This window comes from Thermobia domestica, chromosome 3, assembly GCF_964235325.1.
Source record: "Thermobia domestica chromosome 3, izTheDome1.hap1.1, whole genome shotgun sequence".
NCBI lineage: Eukaryota > Metazoa > Arthropoda > Insecta > Zygentoma > Lepismatidae > Thermobia > Thermobia domestica.
The window spans coordinates 232,860,633-232,886,386 of record NC_137456.1 but is presented as its reverse complement, the minus strand read 5'-3'; the positions used below and the strand labels follow the sequence as shown (position 1 = coordinate 232,886,386).

The 25,754-nt window shown below is 35.6% G+C and overlaps 1 protein-coding gene across 1 annotated transcript in view; it reads left to right on the top strand.

Moving 5' to 3' along the window:
- LOC145680975 (liprin-alpha-1-like) overlaps positions 1-25,754 on the top strand; it is a 420,696-nt gene that overhangs the window by 139,470 nt on the left and 255,472 nt on the right. The window contains exon 3 of the mRNA XM_081752211.1: positions 22,473-22,574. Within this exon, the coding sequence (XP_081608337.1) occupies positions 22,473-22,574 (102 nt within the window). The remainder of the gene's footprint in view (positions 1-22,472; positions 22,575-25,754) is intronic.

The window sequence follows — 25,754 nt, the reverse complement described above, 5'->3', positions numbered from 1 at the left end:
AAAGATGGCACAGATACTCAACACTGTTAGATAAATAACTTATTGTTCTTAAAAATGTCCCTAAAACTTATTTGTAGGCATTTCTCCCAAACTTGTCTTGTGGATTAAAATTAGGCTCAAATGAGAGGTGATAACATTCATAAGGAAATATTTCCAAAATGTGGCATCATTTCATTGTTTAATATTCTGTATTTTTAACACATTTTTTTAAGAGCTATGTATTATTATTATTATTATTATTATTATTATTATTATTATTATTATTATTATTATTATTATTATTATTATTATTATTATTTCTTCATTACAATAAATTTGTTGAACGGATCATGTAATGTTCATTATTTAATTTCATAGTTTATACGTCTATTATTTGCGACTGATCTTTAGCATAAATTAAATAGTAATTCTTTCAAATCAGAAATCAATATCCAAACCTGTTTTGATCAATATTCTATCTTCATTATCAGGTTCCTGGTAGCAGATTGATAAGTTTCAATGCACCGTGACCTCACTTTTATATTTAATGCAGTAATCTTTTTATACCGAGCAACAGTTGTAGCATTTGCTCCATCCCCCTTTAACTTCCATTCCTTTCTCAGATATTGTCCTAACAAATTTTTCCTCCTTTCAATTACATTTTCCTCCTACTATTTTTAGCACTTCCTTATTGATATTCTGTTAGAGATAATTTCCGTAATTCCTATCGACAGTCACATTGCGAAAGCTTCTAGTTTATTTTTTTAAAATCCCTTTTTTAATCTACTCTTTAGGATATGTCTAAGTTTCAGTCAGTTCATAATGACTATTCTTCATGTCATCTAAAAATTCCACACAAAACAATAGATTGATCTATCTCTTTAGGTACGTATCGAAACATCCGCGAAATGTACTTTTCCTTCTTTCTGAAGTTTCCTTTTGTGTTTAGTATCATTTCCTCTTTTTCACGTTTGCATTGTATGTCTTCATTAATAATCCTACCTAGTACTTGACTAATACTATGTTGTATCTTCGTTGTACTTTTCTTTCTTCTATGTTTAATCAAAACATTTAGTTGCAAGACCTATATTTCTGTAGATCGTATATCTTAGTCTTTCTAAGTCGAATCCAAAAAATGTAAAGACCTCATCACAGATTGATTGGTTCATTTGTAAGTTCAATACGAATCTTCGACGCGGCTGGAAAACTTAATATTTGTCTCGTGAGATGCTAAATTATGTTTCTTTACTTTCTGAAATAGACCCACCACACTTCTTTTACATTTGGTCAATGGTGAGAAAAGGTATAGTGGTAAAAGAAAAAGGTAATAGTGATACAGAATTCGAATGCTCATTCAGTGATATTAAATTGACATATGCATAGCTTTAAAAACTGATTTTTGTTTTAGATCTACTAATTTCTGGTTTGGATGACTGTCGTAGTTTCTTTAGTGATACTCTTGCCTCCTATCTATTGTCTTCATATATTTGTGGATGTACTATCAGAATTTTCGTGTCATACAATTTCTTTTGCACTCGCACACTGAATAATTGTCAATAGTAAGTACTATAATTAACTTTGATTGTGGAAGTCGATAAATAGTAATACCAAATGATTAAATAGTTGAAATCATGAGTAATTGAAAAGATGACATACTGTAAAATATTAAGTTCGATTTTTTCACTGTTGTTCATGCTATACAGTCTATAAAACACGTGTTTCAAATAATAATAATAATAATAATAATAATAATAAAAATCAGACTCATAGATAATTCTCATAAGGATTTGTTGTATCATATATGTTCCTTCAGAACTAGAGATGCCTTGTTTTGTTTATTTTTAAACTTTGATGCTCAAGTTTTCTTTTAAGCGCTGATATTGCTCGGTTTCACTAGCATTCGTTAAATAAGTAAATGATTATTTAAGTAACAATTTTTAAATTATCATAAGTCATTAACCTAAATAGGATATAGTACTATGATCAGCGAAACAAACATCGGTTACACGATCACTTCTTGTAGGAAGCCATTAATAATATTTCCCGTTTTATTTAATTAATGTTGAATAAAACCGTCAGCTTGATTCACTTCACACTTCAACTTAAATCGCAAACTTGAATTGAGCCCAGGAATATACGTACAAGGAATTATTGGATAATATAGAGGTGCCTGGTAACTTCAGCACACAAGATTAAAAGATTAACACTGTCTGCCACGAAATAACCACTTTATCTTTAGCCGTATCTGTTGTATGTAATATTTCGTTTGTATAGTCTTGTTCAGAAGAACCTGGTCGCCGTTTTTCTTTGAAAATCCTGCAATTTTACCCACCGGTGGATTTAAATTAAACTTTTTTTGTTGTTGCTAATTGGGATCTATACTTAAAGTCAGAGATCCGAATTTCCTACGTAAATAGGTGCTAGAATATGCCCTTTTAGAACAAGGTCGGTTTCCGAGATTTTTCAAACAATACTATTCGTGTATAGCTCCAGAACTTTCCTATAAGTGAAGTATTTCATTGTTTTATTCTAGGATGTTTGTTTTACCGATCCATAAAAGTAAATCAATAAGAAATCTAAAACGTGTCACGCCTTTTCGAAGTCAGTGTTGTTTAGTGGCTGTTTCCTAAGCTCATAGTTGAGCTAAATGTATATCTAAATCTCTTTTTGCTGTATTGCGGAAACGTTTTTACAGTTATCAAATGTAACTTTTTCTTTAACTTTTAATGTTATAGCAATTGCTCTGCGTTTTACTTTGTTGCTGAAAAGAACTATGAGACGTCCATAATTATGAATCAGTATGTACTATTTTCGCTCTGATGATAATCTGAATGAGATTTGATCTGCTACCTGTCTCATGAAATAAAGTGCAAGTGTCACGTGCATGAACAATGGGGAAGTAAATCATTTAAACAGTCAGAACATAAATCACTAGAATTCCTGTTTTGTCTCGGTGTTCAGTTGAACTGAAATTAATTTTAACTGTAGTTTTATTTTTGATATAACAAAATATACACTAGGTATCCATTAATTGCAAATTTGGAGCGTAGCGATCCACCTTTATTGATTATTCTTAGAATTCTTTTAGTACACCAATTCTTTTCGTGAATGAACGTGACATGCAGCTAGTTGAATTTGGCATATCAGCGAAAAGCAAAATAGCTTTGAAAAATTGTGTTCGCGGAACAAAAGGAAAAAGGCTTTACGCTATTTCTAATCGTGAAAATTGTATTTTCCGTTGCTTACAATGAGAATTCGCGAGCCCAATGCTTTCCCAAGGCTTTGGACATCTCGCTTTTTGGTGATTATTCCTTATTGGTATGTCAGATCGGGACATGCGACTCCTTACAACACTCAGCACGCGCTTTCGAATCACCATGTCAAATTTGGGTAAGGACGGTTCACGGATCTCGGAGATGTATCCAGATAAACAAACGCCTAAGTTGAGTAAAGAGGAACTTCACTCCAATGAACTTGATTACAATGTTTAAATAGTGAGAACTTAAGTTTTCTTCTTTGCCTGAATGTATTATGCACAAAATGTTGTTATATTTCTCAGATTGAATATGCAGCTGTTATTTATGTAAAGATATATTTAATGTTTATGTCATAGATCCCAACATAATTAAGTAATGTTGTCAACTTTAGATTAACTTTATAATTCATCCAAAAATATATTACAAGTAGTGTATGTGCCATCTGACAGATCCAAATTTTTGATAGGTTTTATTTTTAAAATAAAACCTATTGACTTCGAACGACCGCCCCCCTAAACATTCAGCCTAGATCCACCCCTGAAATAAAGTGTGTCTCTTCCGTGAGATTTTCGCATAGAAAGGAGTGAGTAACCTAGAGCTACCAAGTTTTGTACACATATTGACCTCCAGCAGATCTAATAACATACGAAATTCCCTTTTCGTTTCGACCCGCGAAGGTGGGAATAGAATTTGAAAGGGGAGTCAAAACTTCTGTATAAGTACCTGACCATGGAAATTATCGGTGGTAGATTGGAGTTCAGTGTATGTTTCAGCAACAAGGCTATATGAAACGTGGACCTACAGCTTAACAGGATTCTAATTACATAAGCTGCTCCCGAAAATCGAATCCGGGTCAGGCGCTGGCTGTGTTACTTATATAGCCATGAGTGAGGTTCCGACGGATATTAGGGTCAACTCCCTAGTTTTCTATGGTGCTGAGATGACCAGTGACACTCAACGGCGCTGTTCATGACTAACTTTAGTCTTCGGGGTGGGGGTTAAAATATAACATAGTAAATTCAAAATGATTCGTATTAGTGCTGAATCAATAGTTTTCCAAGTTGTTGGATGAATAATAAAACTCCCGGCGTCTTTCAACTCCCAACTTTAGTCCTCATCGTCTACGGAAGGAAGAGTGTTGAAAAATAACATACAGAATGACCATTGGTACCGAATCCACAGTTTTCGGGATCGCTAAGCTGTTTAGTGACATCCTCGATTGCAGTAAAACCTTAATTTAGGCAAGAAGGAATATGTCAGCTGGCCTGAAAGTTAATAGGACTTCGTTATTTATTTATTTACTTATTTCACTCATTTCTTTACCTGTTTTCTCGATTTTCGGCTTGGAGACTGACAGGGGGGAGGGGAAGTATGCATAAAAGGAAAGGATAATTATCCGGTACGAGAGATAGTCTCAGATCCATAATTTTCAGGGACACAGATGAATAGTGTCATTCTTACACTCTCAAATTCGTCCAGGTTCAACAACTTTAGCCCCCGTCGTTTTTTAAGTGGGCTAGTGTAAAACAAGGTATCTAAAGTGAACGAGATTAGTTACGGGATCGCCAACCTGAGTGGAGACAGTCCTGACAATGTTTAAGCCCAAATTTAGGCAAAGAGGGCATGGGAACTTCCCGCGAATTGATATGGCTAATGCTGAAGGGGTTGCTCTTCCTTATTTAGTCGTTTCTTTCTTTACATTTTGTACTCCCCGTTCGAGGAGCGGGTATTTCAGCTAGGTAGACATATTTGCACACTGTTAAAATTTGTCACAGTAAGAAATTCAAAAATATATATAAAGTCTGCTACTTAACAGAGCTGCTTACTAGCATATTCTCAGGGCGCTCTTTTGGAAATTAATTTAATTTTGAGGAACATGTTGAAGAATTTTGAGAGAGGGAAGAAAGGCCGAAGATATGACAGGCAGAGCCGGATCCAGGATTCTCTAAAGGGGGGGGGGGTTGCACCAAATAACTGCCAGTACATATGAATTAAATTTGAGGTTTTTACATGCCACTAGGCATCTGTGGTGTGAATAAAGAATTGCCCTGGAAGAGCTAAATATCTGCTCTCGATGAATCCTTTGCGTTCAAGCTTCAGAAAATTAACTGAAACTATTGATTTCGCAAAATTCACTGCTACACTGAGAAAAAAAAATGTAGGTGGCATACTTAAAAACGTAGGTTACATTCGTAATTCCTGTAGTTTCTGGACTTAACGTACAACCGTATATAACATCCTGCAGCAAACGTATAGCTGAAAAAGTATGTATTATACGCACTGTCTGCATAAGTGCAATGACGTCATTCGTGTGACGTCATCTGCAGTAACAAATATATACGGAGGTGATATCTAGCTTTGTGACGTCAGGATCGTATGTAGCATGTGGGTTAATAATGACGACACACACTGACTATCAGGACGGAGCATAATTTCAAGAAGTATGCAATATACGTTCTTTACGTATGTTTCTTTCGTTCAACCCCAAGACAGCATCTATATTGTACTTGTGCCCCGTACGTACGACTAGATACAGTATACGTATTGTACGTATGTATTATACAGATTTTCCTTATGTCGCACACAGCTTGTCCAGATACAGCATACAGAATATCCATATGCACCATACAGAGTGCACATATGTAGCTTACAGACTGTATGCATGCAGCATATAGATTATACGTATGTCGCGTACAGGTTGGCCATATGTAATGTATGGATTGGATGTATATAGCTAATAGGTTGTCCATATGAAATATACGGATTTTACCTGTATCGCATACGTATTGCCTTCTTGTAATATATGGATTGGACATATGCAGGATCTAGATTGTACGTATAGTGCACCATTATTAAAGTGCTGCAACATACTGCAAAATGCATGATACATTCTTACTGTAATGTTGTCAAATATTGTTTTACTCTGTATGAAAACTAAATAGCTTAAAATATGTTTGATCTCCTTTGTGCCAATAATAATAAAATTACAATCTTAGTTTGGAGCAGTGAAAGTGTCCAAAGAAATGTATTTACCTGCAGGGTGTCCTATAAGTTTGGATTTCCTGCTAATTCGTTGGGAAGCTACTGCAAAGCCAAGTGTTGAAAAGTGACACAAGCGTTAATTTTAAAATTATGGGCACAAAGGAGGTTAACCATATGTTAAACTATTTTCGTTTTCATACAGAGTAAATCAATATGTGATATATTACTGTAAGAATTTATCATATGCTTTGTTGTTAGTTAGTTCCAGCACTTTAATAATAATGCAAAATGCACAGCCATATACAATCCTATATTCAAACTCAAACAACTTCTCTGTACATTTTAATTAACAGGTATTTTTTTTTTTTTTTTTTTTTTTTTAATGTCGCAACAATTAAAAGTATGGTGTCAGCTGAAAACGTGTTCGCTCACAAGATAATTTCTACTCAGTACTCGCCATAAAAATGCAACACCAAGAAGGAGGCTGGGTAGCTGCGCCAAAGTTCCCAGGCCGATACCTAATAGTAAGTACAGAATACTCTTAAACGTCCGCCGTATTCGCTGTGCGACAACGTGGTGACAGCGGAGGCGTTGTGCAGCCATCGACTAAACATATTTATCCTTCCCTGCTCTAGACATTCTGCAAATTTGGATTTTCGTGGGTGCATCCTTCTTAGTGCAACATTTTAAGCAACGAGCGGATTAACAGTCTCATACATTGCTTAAAGAAAGAGCAATGATTCTCAGAATTACTCGGAAGATATTATATATATATATACAATAATTTAAAACTGTTATTTCAAACTTTGCAATTCAGAGCACGAAAAGAACTATAGCTAAAGGAACACTGCTTTTAGCCAGATAGTAACTAGTAAACTCAATCACACTCAGTACCATTAGTTCATGGTGTTATCCGTAAGTCAGAGATCATGGTATCTCATTTCGTGTAGACTTTTGCATTTGTTTAATGCTAAAAGTGTATTTTATCGCTACTTGAACCCAGTACCATATATATATATATACCGACAGGACGTACCTTAGTCACAAGGTGACATGAGTGAAACACTAAACTATTCGATTGACACCTGCGGCCTTGTCAACACTAGAGAAAGTTACAAAGTGATTAAGTAAATACGGAACATAGTTCATACAAAGTATAGCGATGTATGAAGTCTCCGTTTCATACGACTTGGATAAAGGATACATCTGAAATTGCAACAAAAAATATATGATTTCTCTGGATAATTTGGATTAGTCCAGAATTCGAACACATATACGTTGGTAAGTCGAACTTTTTTTTTTTTTTTTTTACTTCTTTCTTCGGATTCCCAATAAAGTTGACTACTGAAAAGCTGAGTTACAGATTCTGTATTAAAACAACACCTTTGCTAGACATGTTCAGTATACACATTGTCTTACATACAGAACAATACATTAGTTATTAATGCATGTCTGAAATAATAGTGCTTCGTATAGAATTTTACTTCATTCAAACGTAATAGCACGAAGATAAAAAAATATTGCGAAAGATAATGTTCTTATTACAGAGAAAAAGAGTTGAAATGACTTAACAGTAACAAACATTTTCTTTAAACAGAGACAATATTTTATTCTAATTTATGGAAGAAAGAAATAATTTGTAGTACAGTATCTTTATTAGGGTTATATGTTCGTACAAAAGAATGTAAGTACAATTGGGTCTGTCTTCAGAAAGGACGTACTTTTAGCCACAACCTACACTGCTTCTTTTCACTGTCTTTCAAGCAGAATCCTGGTTTGATGCACGAAATACCTGAAACAAAAATCAGAAAACATTTAAAATGTTACATTCGGTGTGCTCAACTTGGTTGTACTTAACAATACAAAGTATCTTAACATTTTTGAGATTAAATGGACAAAATCTGTTCGGTCAGGTATGGACTTTTAGGTTGCACATAGAAAAATTACGAAGTGTTTATTGATGCTGAATAACAACTCAAAATGTATTACTATTCAAAAGTAAGTGGGTACCCCAATGGTGTTCGGGGTACCATGGGGTATCTAATGTCTGTATTTTTTTAGATATATGGAAATGTATGTCTCTAAAATGTAAGGAACTGACATCTGTTTACCGAAAACCTCAACTCGGTAAGCCTTATGGATATTGAGATATGGGAAAATAAAGAGCGACACCATAGAAGTGTGGGGTTTGAGTACTAGATGGTGCAGTTTCGGAAATGTAATTACGAGGGCTTACAACAACCTCAAAAGTAATTTCAATTAAATACACTACACACACGCCCTGATGGGGCTTTTCGGGTACCATGATATTCGCAGAACTCTCATTTCTAAATATTCTAAAATATGTCTTAATAACGTTTTAAAGAACGTTAGAGGTGTGTGTTTGCCGAAACTGCAAGTCGGTACGCCTAACAGTTACCGAAATATGGTGAAATAAAAAGCGACACCATAGGTACGTGGAGCTTGCATATTAGACAGTACAATTTAGAAAATTAATTAAAATATGACTATCAAGATATTGTCAAATAAAGGGAGGATCCATACAGTTATGGGATTTTCGTGTTAGGTGGTAAAGTTTCCGAAACCGGTCATGGAAAGTTAATAAGCATCAGTAGCAATTTCATCTTAAAGTAATTAGGTACTTCCATGGAGTTTAAGAACATCATGGGGTCTACCAAGGTTAAATTTTAAAAGCTTTGGAAAATATATTTTGACATTTGTAAAGAGTATTAGAAATATGTATTTACCTAAAATTTCCAGCTAGTACATCTAGCAGCTAGAGAGACACCATACAATAAAAGCGTATTAGATCTTGAAATTTCAGAAAACAATTATTGATCCTAACAAAAGTTAAATAAGATGGTACTTCTATGGGTTAAGTGACTACCTCAGACTTGTCAGTACAATTTCGATCGAAAGATTAATTCAGCTCTAAATTTTCTTTGGACAATTCCAAGCGTTCATCGGGCTCTGAAATAAGTGAACATTTTTTGTCAATATCTAATATAGCAAGCGAGATATAAGAAATTATTTTATGACGTCGTAAAAATAGAGACCCACATGGATTTGTACTTTTGAGTCTTTGCTGTAAGAAGAAATTTCAGAAAACAACCGTATATATCTTAATAGAAAATTAAATGGGCGGGAGCACGGTGGCTTAGTGGTAGAGTGCTTACCTCTGGTGTATTGGGTTCGTGGTTCGATCCGCGGCCGTCAGTTTGTAGTGGACATCGTATTCGTGGGTTTTCTAGGGGTACTACCTCTCCTCCCACCTTTGCATTCCATCAATTCTGTCAACAACATTCACTTGCTTTAATCGTAATCTCCCTGAGACTAAAATGCATAATCGTGGGTCGCTACACTGAAATATTTCCTTTTATTTAATTTTAAAATGAAATAGGGAGTTAAGTATGATCGTATCTCTATGGGATAAGTGAAAACTCCAATAGTTTCTGCAAAAGAAGACTAGTTAAAAACCCTACCACTAAGCTACTGTATCCCCGTCCATTGAATTGTCTATTAAGGTATATACAGTAGTTTCCTGAATTTTTTTCTTATGGGAAAGACCCAAAAGTACAAATCCATAAAGATCTATTTTTACGTCATAAAATATATAATTCCTTATATCTTCTCGACTATCTTAGATATTGACAGCGACTTTTCATTCTTTTGCACAGCTCGATGAACCCTTGGAATTGCCTGAAGAAAACCTAGGACTGAACTAAATTTTCGATCGAAATTGTACTAAGGTACTCATTTAACCCATAGAAGTACCCATCTGATTTAATTTTGTTGCGACCAATAATTGTTTCCGAAATTTCAAGATCTCATACGCTTTTATTTCAGTGTTTCTCCAGATGTTAGATGTACTAGCTGGAAGTTTTGGGTAAACACATATTTCAAATATTGTTTACAAATGTCAGATTATATTTTCAAAAGCTTTTAAAATTTAATTTTGGTAGACTCCATGATGTTCTAACACCCCCTGAAGATATCTAATTACTTTAAGATGAAATTGCTACTGGTGTTTATTAACTTTCTATGACCGATTTCGGAAATTTTAGTATCTAACACTAAAACCCCTTAACTGTGTTGGTCCTCCCTTTATTTGACAACATCTTGATAGCCGTTAGTCATATTTTAATTCAATTTCCGAATTCTAGCGTCAAGTATGCAAGTCCCACATACCTATAGTATCGCTCTTTATTTTCCCATATCTCGGTATCCATAAGGCTTACCGAGTTGCAGTTTTCAGTTAAAAAAAAAAAAATCAGTTGTTTACATTTTAGAGACATGTATTTCCAAATATCTAAAATGCAGAAATTAGGTACCGCATTGGAACCCCATTGGAGTACTCACTTACTTTTGCATAGCAGGGTAAAAACGCCAATGGTTCTCACTTTAAGGTTGAAAACATACTATTTTGTCTCTTCTCTGAGCATCGTGAATCTGTCGGAGCTGTACCATAGTTGGAAGGACTCACTGATCCTTCCTATAATGACCATATAGTCAGAATTCAAAAAGGAGTAGCCGTTGAAGGAAAAACAATATTTTAAAATCCTTGCACCAGTAGTCGTCACCTTAAAATCAAAATGTTCCAGTAGTAGTCAGGATTTTCTACCAGTATTCGTCACTCAAATAACTTGATATAATTTATTCAAAAACGCACTGTGTATCAGTTTAGGGTTAAGAATACAATATAAGGTAGAAAGCTTAATAACTTTGCATCACTTTTAGCACTCAAGAAAGAAAATAGAAACGTTTTTACATACTTTTTAAAGCAATTTCAGAAATAAAAATGTTAACTGAATTCAAAAGTTAACTGTATATCACTTTCACGTTAAGAGTACAATATTAAATACTATGTTTAATAACTATACATCACTTTAAACACTCAAGAATGAAAATAAACGTTTGTACATTCATTTTAAAAACAATCTGAGAAATAAAATAAGTTAACTGAATTCAAAATTTAATTATACATCACCTTAAGCTTAAGAATACACTATAAAATACTGAGATTAATAAAAAATGAAATCTTTAACGTCCCACGGTTATGCTGGTTAGGCTAAAGGAGACGGTGATAATGAGAAATGACTGAAATGGTGGAATAAAGAAAGTGGCAGGAAATGGGAGAACCCCGAGAAAACCCACGAGCACGGTGTTTGTCCACCACAAAGTCCACACGGCGCGAGCTGGGATCGAACCAGGGACCCCCTGCACCGGAGGTGAACGCTCTACCACTGAGCCACCGAAGAGTAGACGACTGAAGGCGCAAGTAGCATACAAATTTATGATGCTGAAGGCGTTATTTTTCACAGCTATGGAGGAAAGAGATAGAAACAAAAAAATAACAGGAAATCTTTGTTTTACGTCCTACGAATATGCTATGTAGGTTGACGGTCAGAATTGAGTAATGAAAATTGATGATCTTGGAATACGATTTGGCCGAATAACGAGGGAGAAAATAATCATTGATTAAATATTAAATTGAAAAGAATTAAGAACCTGACGCTTAAATACTTATCTATCCGGCACCCATCTTGATCCCCATAAAATATCATGAAGTGCTTGATTGATTCTAAACCCAATAATAGTAATAGTAATTTAACAAGAAACACAGAATATATAATTTACGCACCTTGAAATGTAGAAATTAATGATTGTAATCCCCAGCTTTCCAATAGACCTTTGATTTCTTCAAATGAAGATTCGGATATCTTGTTTCTTCTCAAGCAATAATGGGTTACAATAATCAGTTGCAGTCCAAAGCCAAGTCACTAAGTGAAGCATGAATATAAAAGAATTCATTAGTTAGATGCATACAAAATCCTACGCATGTAAATCCGAATCTACTTATATTAAATTGTAAATTTAAACAAACTAAATTATACTACAGTTATAGTGACATAAAACATACATTAAATAAGGTATACAGGGTGTCTCAAAAGTCCCCTGACATATGGTAACTCTGTTATTATCAGAGTTACAACAAAATGTAGGAGAGGAAAGCATCTCCAAATATGATGTTTTCAATCTAAAGTGAAGGAATTTTTAAAATCGGATGACTCGTTTGCGCTGTACACTCTTTATGCGTCTAATGTGAAATGAAAATGCAACGTTGCCATTTACCTGGACCTACAACATAAGTGAATGAAGTTACTTTCTTTTGCGCCAACATTTCGATGGCCAGCCCCCGTTTCAAACAGGAACTTCATTCACTTATGTTGTGGGTCCAGGTAAATGACAACGTTGCATTTTCATTTAAATTTGGGTGCATAAAGAGTATACAGCACAAATATCTCGTCCGATTTTTTTTGAAAAAAAAAAAAAAAAAGTGTTCACTTTAGATTGAAAACGTCATATTTCGATATGATTTTTCCTCTTACATTTTGCTGTAACTCTGATAATAACAGAGTTACACTATGTCAGGGAACTTTTGAGACATACTGTATACATCATAAGAAGTTCCTTTCTAAATTCTACACGGATGTGGTTTCATTGAATGTGAGGTGGGTGATACACATTAGGCCTTTTGGGAGTACATCACACGGACGACCGTAATTTTGTGTTCAAAATTTTTATTATGAACTGGTGGGATATGTGATACATATGGCCACGGGCTAGAATTTTCTCAGTATGTCAAAAATGCAATCAGATTTCATGCAGCTTAATTTGGTGAAAAGCTATTGCCAATTGAACGTTACATTTACCTCTTTCTTGCAGATGTTAAACCATGCCGTTAGCACGTGAGGAATGGATCGAAATAATAAAACTGTGGGACTGGAGGAGTATATGTGCAGTGGTTGCCGATTGCAGAGTCATCCACAATGTGACTCTGTGTCACATGTTTCAGTGCTACAGTAATTAACTAAATTTGAGAAGACGAGCACATTCGTGAACATACATCGTAACGGTTCAAACTCGCGGGCCCTTTTTCCTTCCCCATTTTGAACCGGTACATGAAAATGCCATTTTCTCTATGTTTGCCTGCGCCGATTTTGAAAATTCCTTCACTAATCGATTTCTCTCGACGAGTACTACAAGAATCAGTTAAAATCGCACGGGCCCTTTTTTCTTCCCCATTTTGAACCGGTACATGAAAATGCGTTTTTCTTCATGCTTGCCTGCGCCGATTTTGAAAATTTCTTCACTAGTCGATTTCTCTCGTTGAGTACTACAAGAATCAGTTAAAATTTCGCGGCCCTTTTTCTTCCCCATTTTGATCCGGTACATGAAAATGGGTTTTTCTTCATGCTTGCCTGCGCCGATTTTGAAAATTCCCTCACTAGTCGATTTCTCTCGTTGAGTACTACAAGAATCGGTTAAAATCTCGCGGGCCCTTTTTCCTTCCCCATTTTGAACAGGTACATGAAAATATGATTTTCTCCATATTTGCCTGCGCCGATTTTGAAAATTCTTTCAGTAATCGATTTCTGTCGTCGAGTACTACAAGAATCAGTTAAAATCTCGCGGGCCCTTTTTTCTTTCCCAACCCAATATTTTTATATATTTTGAATGTATTCAAGTATGGAACAAAAGTGTTTAATTAATTCCCTTAGTAGGCTTCTCAACTTAATATTTTTCAACTTAAATTTTATTTGTTTTGATTATTTATTTTCTTGTGACTCAATATTTAATTGCAATCGTTCATTGGGGAGAAGGGTGGCCATTCTCAAATATATAAATATAGTATTCTTAAAATTTGTCTTCTCGTATTATTAGTTTCTTCCACTAGACCTGGAAATTGCAAAATTAATACCTGGAAAACCTGGAAAATTCAGGGAAATTGAGTTCCATATTTATGTATGAACCCTGCTATTTACAATTTTTTTCGAATAGGGAGAATTGTACAAAAGGGTGTTTTGGGAATGGTATAACAGTAGGTTTCTGGGGCTGTTGTTCGAAATGAAATAAAAGTTTTACGTCCCACTATTATGCTTGCTAGGCTACAGATGACTCGGTGTTGTTCGGTGGGGGTCAATGTTGCCAATTTTGGGAAAAGTCACTAAATCAGGGGAATTCGACCTCAACGATAGCGTAGGGTGACCATAAAATTTTCAGTTAATAACGGGATAGGTTCTGGCTTTTAGATCAACCTTTGTTCTTACCAGTGCCTTGGGGCCGCGGTGGCTCAGTGGTAGAGCGTTCACCTCTGGTGCTTGGGGTTCCGGGTTCAAACCCTGCTCCCGCCAAGTGAACTTTGTGGTGTACAAACACCGTGTGCGTGGGTTTTCTCGGGGTTCTCCCGTTTCCTCCCACTTTCTTCATTCCACCATTTCATTCATCTCTCATCATCACCGTCTCCTTTAGCCGTGGGACGTAAAACTCAAAAATTTCATTTCATTTCATTTATCAGTGCCTTGATATCAGAGTTCCCCCTCTCTCTCTCTTAGTTACTGAGCGGGTACTTATGAAAAAGGAAAGACACGTTGAAGTTTGTTCAACACACAACCAACTGCTAAATCTCTGCTGTCTTTCGAGCAGTACTACGAACTATAGAGTATGTTTAATATAGGGAATTTCAGTTCAATTTTTGCCTCTTTGTTGTTATTAATACTTTTAAAAGGAGTAAAGGTACTGGGTTTGTTATTTACTTCTTTCATTTACATAAAATGGGACGAATACTACTTTTTTCCATCTACTGACGGGAAGGCCGGGAAACGCCCCTAAAACGGGACTGTCCCGGTCAAAACGGGACGTATGGTCGCCCTACGAATAATTTTTCCGATTGGAGACTTTTATGGGTGATTTTTAAATGACGATTCAGCTACTTATACATTTAGCGACTTTTTGCTGCAAACAAAATTTTCATCTGTAGAGAAGCATTATTAGTTCAAAACAGTTTTTGAACTAATAATGCTTCTGTTTGTTCTTTTTTCTGTTTGTTTGTTTTAATCAGCGCAAGTGATGAAGAGTTTGGAAATACAGCGTACCCACTGGCCCACAATCCTGCATTGTTATGTTGCCCTTGTCCTCGAACGAAGAAGAACTACAAACTTGATGTCCTTTAGTTCGCAGTTTCCGTTGAGAGACACACGTAATACATCTTTACCGATAGCAAAAAGATTAGCTATAGATGCGTGAATAAAGGCGATGTGGATGTTTGTTATATTTGTTCTTTGGGGTCTTTTAATTATTCTGCAGTTTTTCTTTTACAAAAAATTGCTTAACGTAAGTACTGTAGTGTTAATTATTTCGGAACTATTTTGACTCCACAATATGAACAAAAGTACCCGAAACAATCTGAAATGATCCCTGAATTCAAGGATTGGTTGCGCCCTGTTTACAAAGATGTGAGTAGAACCAGCGGCGCAAATCTGTCTTCAACATTGGGGGGGAAGGGTAAGACCGTTACCATACTTTTTATTTTGCGATGTCCAAAATAGTTATGAAGTTGAAAAACAATGTTGTGGAGTATCAGAGTTGTCTTCAGCATTGGGAAGCTGCAGATTTGAGGCTTATTCTGGGAGACGTCTATTTTATCTCACGTTCCTTTGTAGCAATTGGACAAAAATCATCAAATTTCTCCCAAAAAACACATTTCAAATCGGATTATTGGGGAAAACTCCCCCTCAGTTCCAAGATTGGAGGGGACATGTATCCGTCATCCCCCCCCCCCCCCCGGGATTTGCGGCAGTGAGTAGAACATATTGTTTAGTTTACATCTACAACTTTAAAACAATGCTTATAGACAATGAATTTCTCGATTATTTTTTATAGCGACTTTTCACCCAAAATTCGAGTCGCCACCTCTCGTTTCGCAAACTTATTGTCAACATTTTGGCAACACTGGTTGCGGGGAGAGCTACAATGGAAATGAAAATGAAATGAAATCTTTGAGTTTTATGTCTCACGGTTATGCCGGTTAGGCTAAAGGAGACGGTGATGATGAGCAATGAATGAAATGGTGGAATGAAGAAAGTGGGAGGAAACGGGAAAATCCCGAGGAAACCCACGCACGCAGTGTTTGTTCACCACAAAGATTTTTTGGCGGGAGCTGGGATCGAACCCGGGACCCCAAGCACCAGAGGTGAACGCTCTACCATTGAGCCACCGCGGCCCTAAGAGATTGAGAGTCATAAACTTAGTCACTTTCAATTTTGTAATATATATATATATACTGTATATATATATTACAGTATATATTACTGTATATATATATTACATCACTGACTGATAACTAAAATGCTTGGATTGTATATATAAAAGTCACCCCCTGCCCGTAAAAAGCTCCATTCAAACTCGGAATCGAACAATTGCATCTGTAAAGCAGTGCTGAGTTGATTTTAACGTTCCTTTCAGCAGCAAGGCTGTATGAGACATGGACTTACAGATTAACGTGAAATCCGAACCACATAAGCTCCGGCCGGGAATCGAACCCGGGTGTCCCACGCCAAAGGCGTGTACACTAACCACTTAGCCACGAGGGAACCCATCTGGGTAATAGTTAAGAACAGGTACTTCTCATCTCCCGTGCACGAGGATACATCTTATTGTTGCACTACCTAAACACCCGAAGTACAAGGGCAAGAACTCAGTCTATTACCTGCTTTTTAACATCCTAGATCAGCGTTTCCTAACCTTTTTCAACTTGCGGCACACTACGGATGTAACTTGAATTCTCGCGGCGCACTCATAGATATTATTATTTGTAAATATAAAACTAGTATTTTTTCTGCGATTATTGATCTCCTTCTCACAGAGAAGAAAGCTCAATCACTGTTTTTTTTCCCCGTGGTAAATTATTATGCTTATTTTTCATTCTAATTTAAAAATATAAAACAATTGCAATGAAATATTGGACTCAGGTTTTTAAAACTAAGCTTTCTTGTTCGAAAACTGTATCCAACCTTTCACTAAGAAGTAAGATCACTAAATAACGAACGAACAAACAAATCTTTTTTACTTTTAAAATACAAATGTATTTAATTTGTCGAAAGGATTGAATGTTATTTTAAATTTTCAAGTTACAAAATAGTCTGCAACAATAAAGAAGCAATAATAGTTACAACAATGATAACCAATATATATTTTCAACATTAAAAATGTACAGAAAAGTAACACGGTATGAAACTTAAAGTTGTAGATTCATAGTAGAGGTTCATAGTAATGTGAAATAAAAATATACATTTTTCCTTCGTCTTGCAATTTGATTGCTATAGAATTAATAATTTGCTTCGACTTCCTCGCGGCACACTAGCGGCCCATTCACGGCACACCAGTGTGCCGCGGCGCACCGGTTGGGAAACGCTGTCCTAGATAGTCAATGAATAATTCCTGAAAGTATGGCGTTTCTCGTCCTTCCCTAAATGGGAAGTACGGCTCCTTAACTATAACCCTCATCTGTAAGGCAGTGTAAGCAACAAAAAATTAAAAAAAAAAAAAAAAAAAAAAACGCACACTGGATGTTTGCGCAACTGAGGATCAAAACATCCTCAATGGAGTATGAGAAATCGTAAACGTCAATCAAAGTGTGTTTTTGCTTATTCATTACTTCGTTAATAGTTAATTCCTTCTAGAAATAGTGAAACAATACTATGAAGAAACACTAATTAAACTAATAACTATTACGTTGTGTTTCTTACCATACCGTTTTTACCAGCCATAGAATTTGAACCTAGTACTATACTGCATTAGTCACGCCGGAACGAAGGGTGAAATTCAAACGCCTGGCACTCGTAGGTGTTGAAGCTGTGTTGTAGTTACGCGGCCTGCGTTGGTACTCCTCAACATAAATACGTCACTGCCCAAAACCAGGAAACATCACAGACAGAAGACAGGGGCACAATCAGTGCCTGACACTTCACGAACTCAAACCCGCCAAGACTCAACTCAACATGACCTTCAATTACGTTCTACAGTAGAAACCAAACCAATGCTAAGGCACAAACTTACCAACTTCCTATATGAAAACACAAGAAAAAAAAAATCAAACTTTTTGGTTCCAAAGTGATGCCATAACAATAATACTAAAAAGGTTTTAATTCTCAGTAACCCAAACATTAATTAACTAGGGAACATAACAAGCAAAAATAAATAAATAGAAATCAAATCAAATTAAATTTAAAAAATAAAAACCTGACAAGTAAGCTCTCCCTGACTACTTTTTTTTTAAAATTTCAGTGAGGCTGTAAAATATATCAATATCTTCGTCAAATATATATATTTCAATGTAAACAAGTTCTTTAAACAAAAGAAAGCTCTGTAGTAGAGCGCTTACCTCTGACCTGTTAGGTCCCTGGTTCGATTCCTGCTCCCGACAAATAGCCTTTTGGTGAACACTGTAGGTGTGGTTATTCTTAAGACTTTCCAGTTTCCTTACATTTTCTTGATTCCACCATTATCATGTATCTCATCGTCACCTTCTCACTTACGTTTATGTACAATCATGGGGCGTTAAACTAAAAGTAAAAAAAAAAAAAATGCAAATATCCTAATAAAAATGAGTTTTCTAGACTACACAAGTGGCCCCGCGTAGCGTAGTTGCTAACGCTCTCGCCTTCGGTGCGAACGGTCCCGGGTTCGATCCCGTTGGGGATCGATTTCCTCAGTCGAAAAAGTATCAAAAGATTTTAAGTCCAGCCATCCTGAATGAGATTTCCTTGGGTTTTCCTCATTCACAGCAGGAAAATGCCGGAGTGGTACCTAACATATAGGTCCCAGGCCGTTTTCTTCCTTCCCCAATCCTTTCTTCCCTTCCTTTACCCGGATAGTGTGTTCATCGAGGGACGTCATCCCTCATATGTGACGGGCTAACAAGGCCATTGATGCCGAAAGCCCAGAGACCTAAAGCCTAAATCTTCACTACACAAGGGAATTTTCGCGCTGAAAACGGTTTCTTAGCAATTATGTTAAGCAGTCCTGTAGTAACTCTGCACCACGTAATAAATCGTCACATATAAAACGGAATGAATAAACACATAACATTCATTTTGCTACCTTGTAACGTAAAATGTTTCAAAACATTAATATTCAAAGATTTCTCAAAATTCAGATTCACCCATTCCATTCTCCTCAATCATTAACGAGTTGTAGTCATAAACTATATTACTTACTTAGTACTATACTAAAGCAAGTTACACTAAAAGAATATATAATTAATGGAATCTATATATATAAAAGAGAACGCACAAATCCTTTGTGAACTCATCACGCTAATACGGCTGAACCAATTTCTTTCATTTTTGGGGGGTTATTAGGATTTGGACCCTAGATGGTTTTTATCATATCACTTTAATTTTTAATTACCAGTGTCTTGAGATAATTGACCATTCAAGTGTCCATACGTACAAATCCTTTGTTATTAGTTCATCATAGGTAAAAATAAACGTATTTATATGCAACCCGCATGACCATGTGACTCGGCGGGTTAACATAAATGACAGGCGCTATAATTTTAACATTTACTGCAATTTGAAAGCGAAAAAGTAAAAATTATCTAAGTAACAAAGTTTATTGCGTTCCGGGGTGACCGCAGCGAAGCGGGGCGGGTTAACATAAATGACAGGCGATATAATGTTAACATTTACTGCAATCTTCTATGGTTTTTATCATATCACTTGAAAGCGAAAAAGTAAAAATTATCTAAGAAACAAAGTTTATTGCGTTCCGGGGTGACCGCAGCGAAGCGGGGTGAACGCTGCTAGTATTTAACTAAAGTAATAGTTAACTAGTGCACTTACCCAGGTTTTTGTTTCCTTCCTCTCTCCTTTTCCGATTGTAACAACCTCGTTTCGCAAGCAAAAGACGGTAGTTCAATGACGTCAGCCATGGCGAAAGAAAGAGTGTCTATAGGCGGTCTGGATCTCACGTACAGATGGACGTATATAACGTATAACTGAAGTACTTAACATACGTATATGTATGTAAAATACAGAAGATTGTTAGATGTCAGACATTCTGCAGCGAAATGATGTAATATCTAAGCGGGTAAAAGGCAGTACCTGTGTAGTATATGGATAAAGTACGCTCCGTACAGATTTCCTTAGTAAACATAACGAATCCTTGTATTTGTACAATATACCGCTGTCCGGATAATGGATTTTTCTCAGTGTAGCTTCTCACTTTAGGCAGTGTATATTTACAACGAAGGGAGGGGGGTGCATGTGCACCTTTGCACCCAGCCCCTAAATCCAGCTCTGGTTACAGGTAATGGCTATATGTAACTTCTCAATTTGTAGGGTAACTTTTGAAATGGTAACGGTTATTTTATGTATATATATAATATACATGTGTGTGCTAAAAAGTCGGTATGGTGGATCAAATATGGATATTAAATTTTGGTCGATGCGCTAAACTGTTTAGTTTTAGCATATCACATAAATAATTGTATCACAAGAACCTTTTCTTTTACTTTCACTTCATCAAATGACAAAATACATTGTGTATAAATACTAGTGGATTCCTCTATATTAGTGTTGAATCGAGTCATAAATTTTGTGACTCAGTGATTCAGAGACTACCCAATTCTATCATATAAACGAAGAATTTCGAATCTGCTGACGTAACTGTAACCAGGATTCTCTATTGTTTCTTTCTGTCTCTTATTGCCCCTTTTCTCGCGAAATCTATCATTATAGTTTTTTATAGTTTTTTTTTTTCTTTGTGCGCGTTTGTGTTGTGTGCCAAAGCACCATAGTGAAAGATGATATAAACACATGGGAATCACAGAAAACGTAAGCAACGTGTTTTTCGTATGAAAAATTTCAAAACCTAGACGAACGAGCCTTTAAAAAATACTTGTGTAAAATATGAGCAGTGCCGCTGAGCCAAAATACATTTTTTACTTAATTTTCTTGTTATAATGTATGGTCCAAACCACTGTATTATTTTTCAGTGTGAAAACGAATAAAATAAAATCATCTTCGGAATACTCAGATTTTGGTATGTAGATTAAGAAAAACGAAACCAGTTTTGTCGGAGTCAGTAAAGAGAAATAAATGGTGGAATGAGGGAACTGGCAGTAAACGGGAGAATCCCGAGAAAACCCATGTACATGGTGTTTGTCTGCCACAAAGTTCACTTGGCGCGAGCTGGGATCGAACCAAGAATCCCATGCACGAGAGTTGAACGCTCTACCACTGTATGTTGATTAAGAAATAATGTAACACAGGACATCGAACACATTCATATTTGAGCTCGATTAATGGATATTATCAACACTGCAATATTATTGTAGATATAATATTTCTGCCGCTTCCAGCTCAAAACGAGTCTGTGATTCGAGACTGAATCCAAGTGATCCTGTGACAGAGTCATCTTTAAAATTCTCTCTCTTGAATTTTGAAACCGCCCTCCGTTATAGATCTGAATTAAACGACTAGGCCTTACCCATACCGTACTTGTTTTAAGGGACGATTTTTTTTTTTTTTTTTCAAAATTGCGCATAAATTCCAGTTTGTGTGAATGAAAATATGAATAATAATAATAATCGCAGTGTACAATACTTTCTGAGTGTCCGACTTGCGACTGTCTGGCTTTCATACTAGTTCCAAAAAAGAAATATGAAAGAACTATTTTTTTTTTTTTTTTTTTTAAATTAACATCTACTCAACTTGTAACGCCTTCATAAAGACGCGACTTTGTCATGGAAAAGTAGACCTCTATTAAGAACTTTTTCAGAAACCAAGATCTGTGAATTTTGTATCTTAAGGAAAACATTTTTTTTTTTTTCAAGAATTATGTCTGTCTTCTTCAATAATGTTTTGTTTACTTTAAAATTGTGTGTATGTACAGTGTACGTAATTTTCTTTCATGCAATTAGGTTAGGGATTATAATATGTATTCATTTTAAAATGTGAAGCTTTTTTTTATTATTATTTTGGGATTTCCTTTTTCTGTAATATTTATTTTTAAAAGTACAAACATTTATAAAGTACCGATATGTACGATGTCAGGAATATGAATAAGAATGGATTTTGGTATGAAAAGTGTGTTTTTAATGGTATGGGTAGGGCAAAGAGTAAGAGTATAAAACTTCTTCCGTGTCCGGCTTTTTTGGTAACCTGTCTACTCTTCCCTTACATTACGCTTGATAATTGGGAGTCCACTGTACTTGTGAATTTATCGTACAAACTCGGATACTTTCTGAAAATACAGTCTTAAGATGTAATCACCAAATTTGCTTGAGTCAAATATAAATTTTACTATTTTTATTCGGTATTGAAAACTATTTTTCCACTTTATATTTGTTATTGACTTACCTATGTTTCTTCAACCACATACTCATTCGTGTGAATTTCTCTTTTCCAGGAATTCGCTACATTAACCAAAGAATTAAACCAGGCGCGGGAACACCTGTTAGAACGAGAAGAAGAAATAGCGGAATTAAAAGCCGAACGAAACAACACAAGAGTAAGTATTAGGTGCTTCATAATATTTTAACTATTTTCGATTTTTTGAAATTATGTGCAGTTGTGTCTTGTGGTTGGTTATTTATAGAACTATGTTACTGTAAGAAGAATTACTATAATTGTCAGTAATCCTGCAACGGATACGATTCTTGTAAACGGATATTCTGTCGGGTGTATAATTAAATTTAGTTTACAGTAACTATTACTAAGAACTGGTATATTGACACTAAAATTGAAGTGTGGCGTTATAACTTCGGAATGGTTGTAGCAGCCCAAAGATCTTGTGGAATGATCAACACAGTACTGCAGTACATTGGTGTAGATGCAAGCTTCCTTTCATCCTAATTTAAGTTGTTTTACTTTCTTCAGGAAGCTGACTGAATACCAATAAATACCTTTGGGGAGACTGTACACTAGGAATCAAACCCAGTACAACGCGTCTAAAGATATGGCATTAACCAATCAATATGAAATATTGTTTTAGTATTTTTTACGTTATGTATTGCATGAAACTTATCATGAATCCCATATTTGCCATTTTTGCTTGTTACTTGAATCATAACATAAATTCATTAACTAGTATTAACATAGTTTCAGTATGATATAACTTCTCTAATAATCGACGTTACTAAACTCTCAATCGAAATTCAGAGAGGAATGGTAATTTCGTAACACATAACTGGTAATGTGTCTATTAAGCGTCTATTATATTTGACTTCCATACAAAATGTCATTAGTAAATGAGTTTACTAGCTTCTTGAATTTGTACAGAATCATTAAATCAGCAATTACTAGAATGACAATGAATACATAATATAATAGTAATAGGATGCGTAATGTGTAGATAATTGACTTTTGTTCTTAGTATAATTCACCGTGAATGTTAATCGAGCATAACTATATCCGAGTTTGTTAATAATGATTAGTAATATCTCAGCCTCAGAATAGTTACATACATCTCGTGTATTATTACGTAGTTCTATTAAACTTTAGATAAGGTAAGGATTATGAAGCTGATAATTCGTAGACAATAAGGTTTTATTTCTCTTAAAACGAAGTTAAATAGCAATTTGTACATGCCGTCAAAAAGTGAATTTTTAAACACGTTAATCACGGATGTTGGAGGGGAGATGTTATACATTCTTTTTTATAATCTTACCGTGATATGAAGCTTAATATTATATGGTAGCTAAAAGAAACTTCCACTATTTTATAAACAATATTAACGTAACATAACTTCGTTTTTGAAGGAACTTCACATAACATTAGAAGCAGCCAGCTTCACTATCTTCACGAGTGGAACTTTTTTCCTCTTTTCTTTGGAGTCCAATATTACTTTCGACAAGAGGCCGCGGTGGCTCAGTGGTAGAACGTTCACCTCTGGTTCATGTGGTCCTTGGTTCGATCCCAGCTCACGTCAAGTGAACTTTGTGGTGGACGAACACCGTGTGCGTGGGTTTCTTCGGGGTTCTCCCGTTTCGTCCCACTTCCTTTTTTCCACCATTTAATTGATTTCTCATCATCAGCGTCTCCTTTAGCCTAACCGGCATAACCGTGGGACGTGAAACTCAAATATTTCATTTCATTTCATTACTTTCGACAAAAGACAAAACAGTACGCAACTTTTCTTCACTTCTCATTCAGCCCTGTATTCAGCTATTCCACCTTCTGCTATTGCACATTCGAGAAATATGTTAGCTGTTGATATGGTACTTTTAACCGTCTTAATTATTTTTAATTTTTCTTCTACTGTATATATTTCTTTCAATGCTTGGAACCATTGTTATCTTGACTGATACCCAAGCGAGAACAGTTACAACTAGAAAATTCAGAAATAACAGAGCGACCGGTTTTCAGGTTCAATATGATTGTGAAATCTGAAGACGAACGTGGAACAATTCTCGGTTCCAAAAATATTCGAAATTCGCACTGGATTGCATGCATAAAGGAAGTTGGAAGTTCAGCTAGACTTCGGAATACATGCACCCTCGATAGTCACTTGTTTCGAGGCACAATATAACGAGTTTCAACTGTATACTCACAGATGTTCAAAAATGATTTAGCAAACGAGCTTCTAGATTTTTGACGGATGTTCTTTGTTACATTGTGACGCAATATTATCAAAAAAGACAATAAAAAAGCGCATACTTTTGGCCATTTTTCATAGCTTGCAGCTTTCCATGCTAATGATTTTTCGGTCGTTCATAGGTCAGGCAGCTGTCTTTAGCCGTCAGGGATCTTCCAGTACGTGCGTAGTGAAGGCTTTTCGGCTTGCTCTAAAGGATTAGATGTGGCGATTTGGAGTGGTGGTAGAAGGAGCGTTGAAGTATGAAAGTTCTTGGAAGAAAACGCTTGTGGTGAGCTTGGTCATCGAAAACCTAATCCAAGTCGGGAGTGCGGGAAATATTTCCCTGTTGCTCTCCAGCTCAACCAAGCGTGAGTCGAGTCGACACCGAAGATGCTTTCATTCTCCCCGGAGAAATTCATCTGTCCAGAAGGAAGAACGAAGGCAGCATAGATCGGCTTCCTTCCTTCCTCCTAACTTGTGTTATTTCTAATATTGAACTTAGCTCCAAAGGAATAGGAGGGTTAATGTTTCTTCTCAGTAAAGAGTTAACGACAGTACTTGTATAATATATATGAAGAACATTATTGTCTCAAAAGAAAGAGAAATGCCTCATTTAGTAGATGTGAAATTAATTCGATTTGGCAGCATAATAATAATAATAATAATATGAAACTAGGGTAGACTTCGAAATTTTAGAGATCTCGTCCAGATAAATACGAATATGCGGAAGAATAGATTTATCATTACAGTTTTAATAATTGTATAGTGTCAGAGGTGGGACATGGTCTTGACTCTGAATCCATATATATATTTCTCGAAATCTATTATCGTATTTGATCCATAGAAATATATATTAAAATCGGAATTGGCAGTATTTTTATACAATTTCCGGTTTCAGTGGAGGAATAAAGATTGGTTTGGAGTCCCTGAATCCATTTTTATTTTATTTTACTTTATTTTTTATTTTTTAAATAGACATCTTGCTCTTACTGTTTCCGCTCTATGACAATCAATATTGAAACCAGAAATTGAAGATTTGTTACTTCCTTTTAGTAGATACATTGAACCAGAGTAAAGTTAGCCAAGCCGAGACGGAGAGAGGCAGGAGAGGAT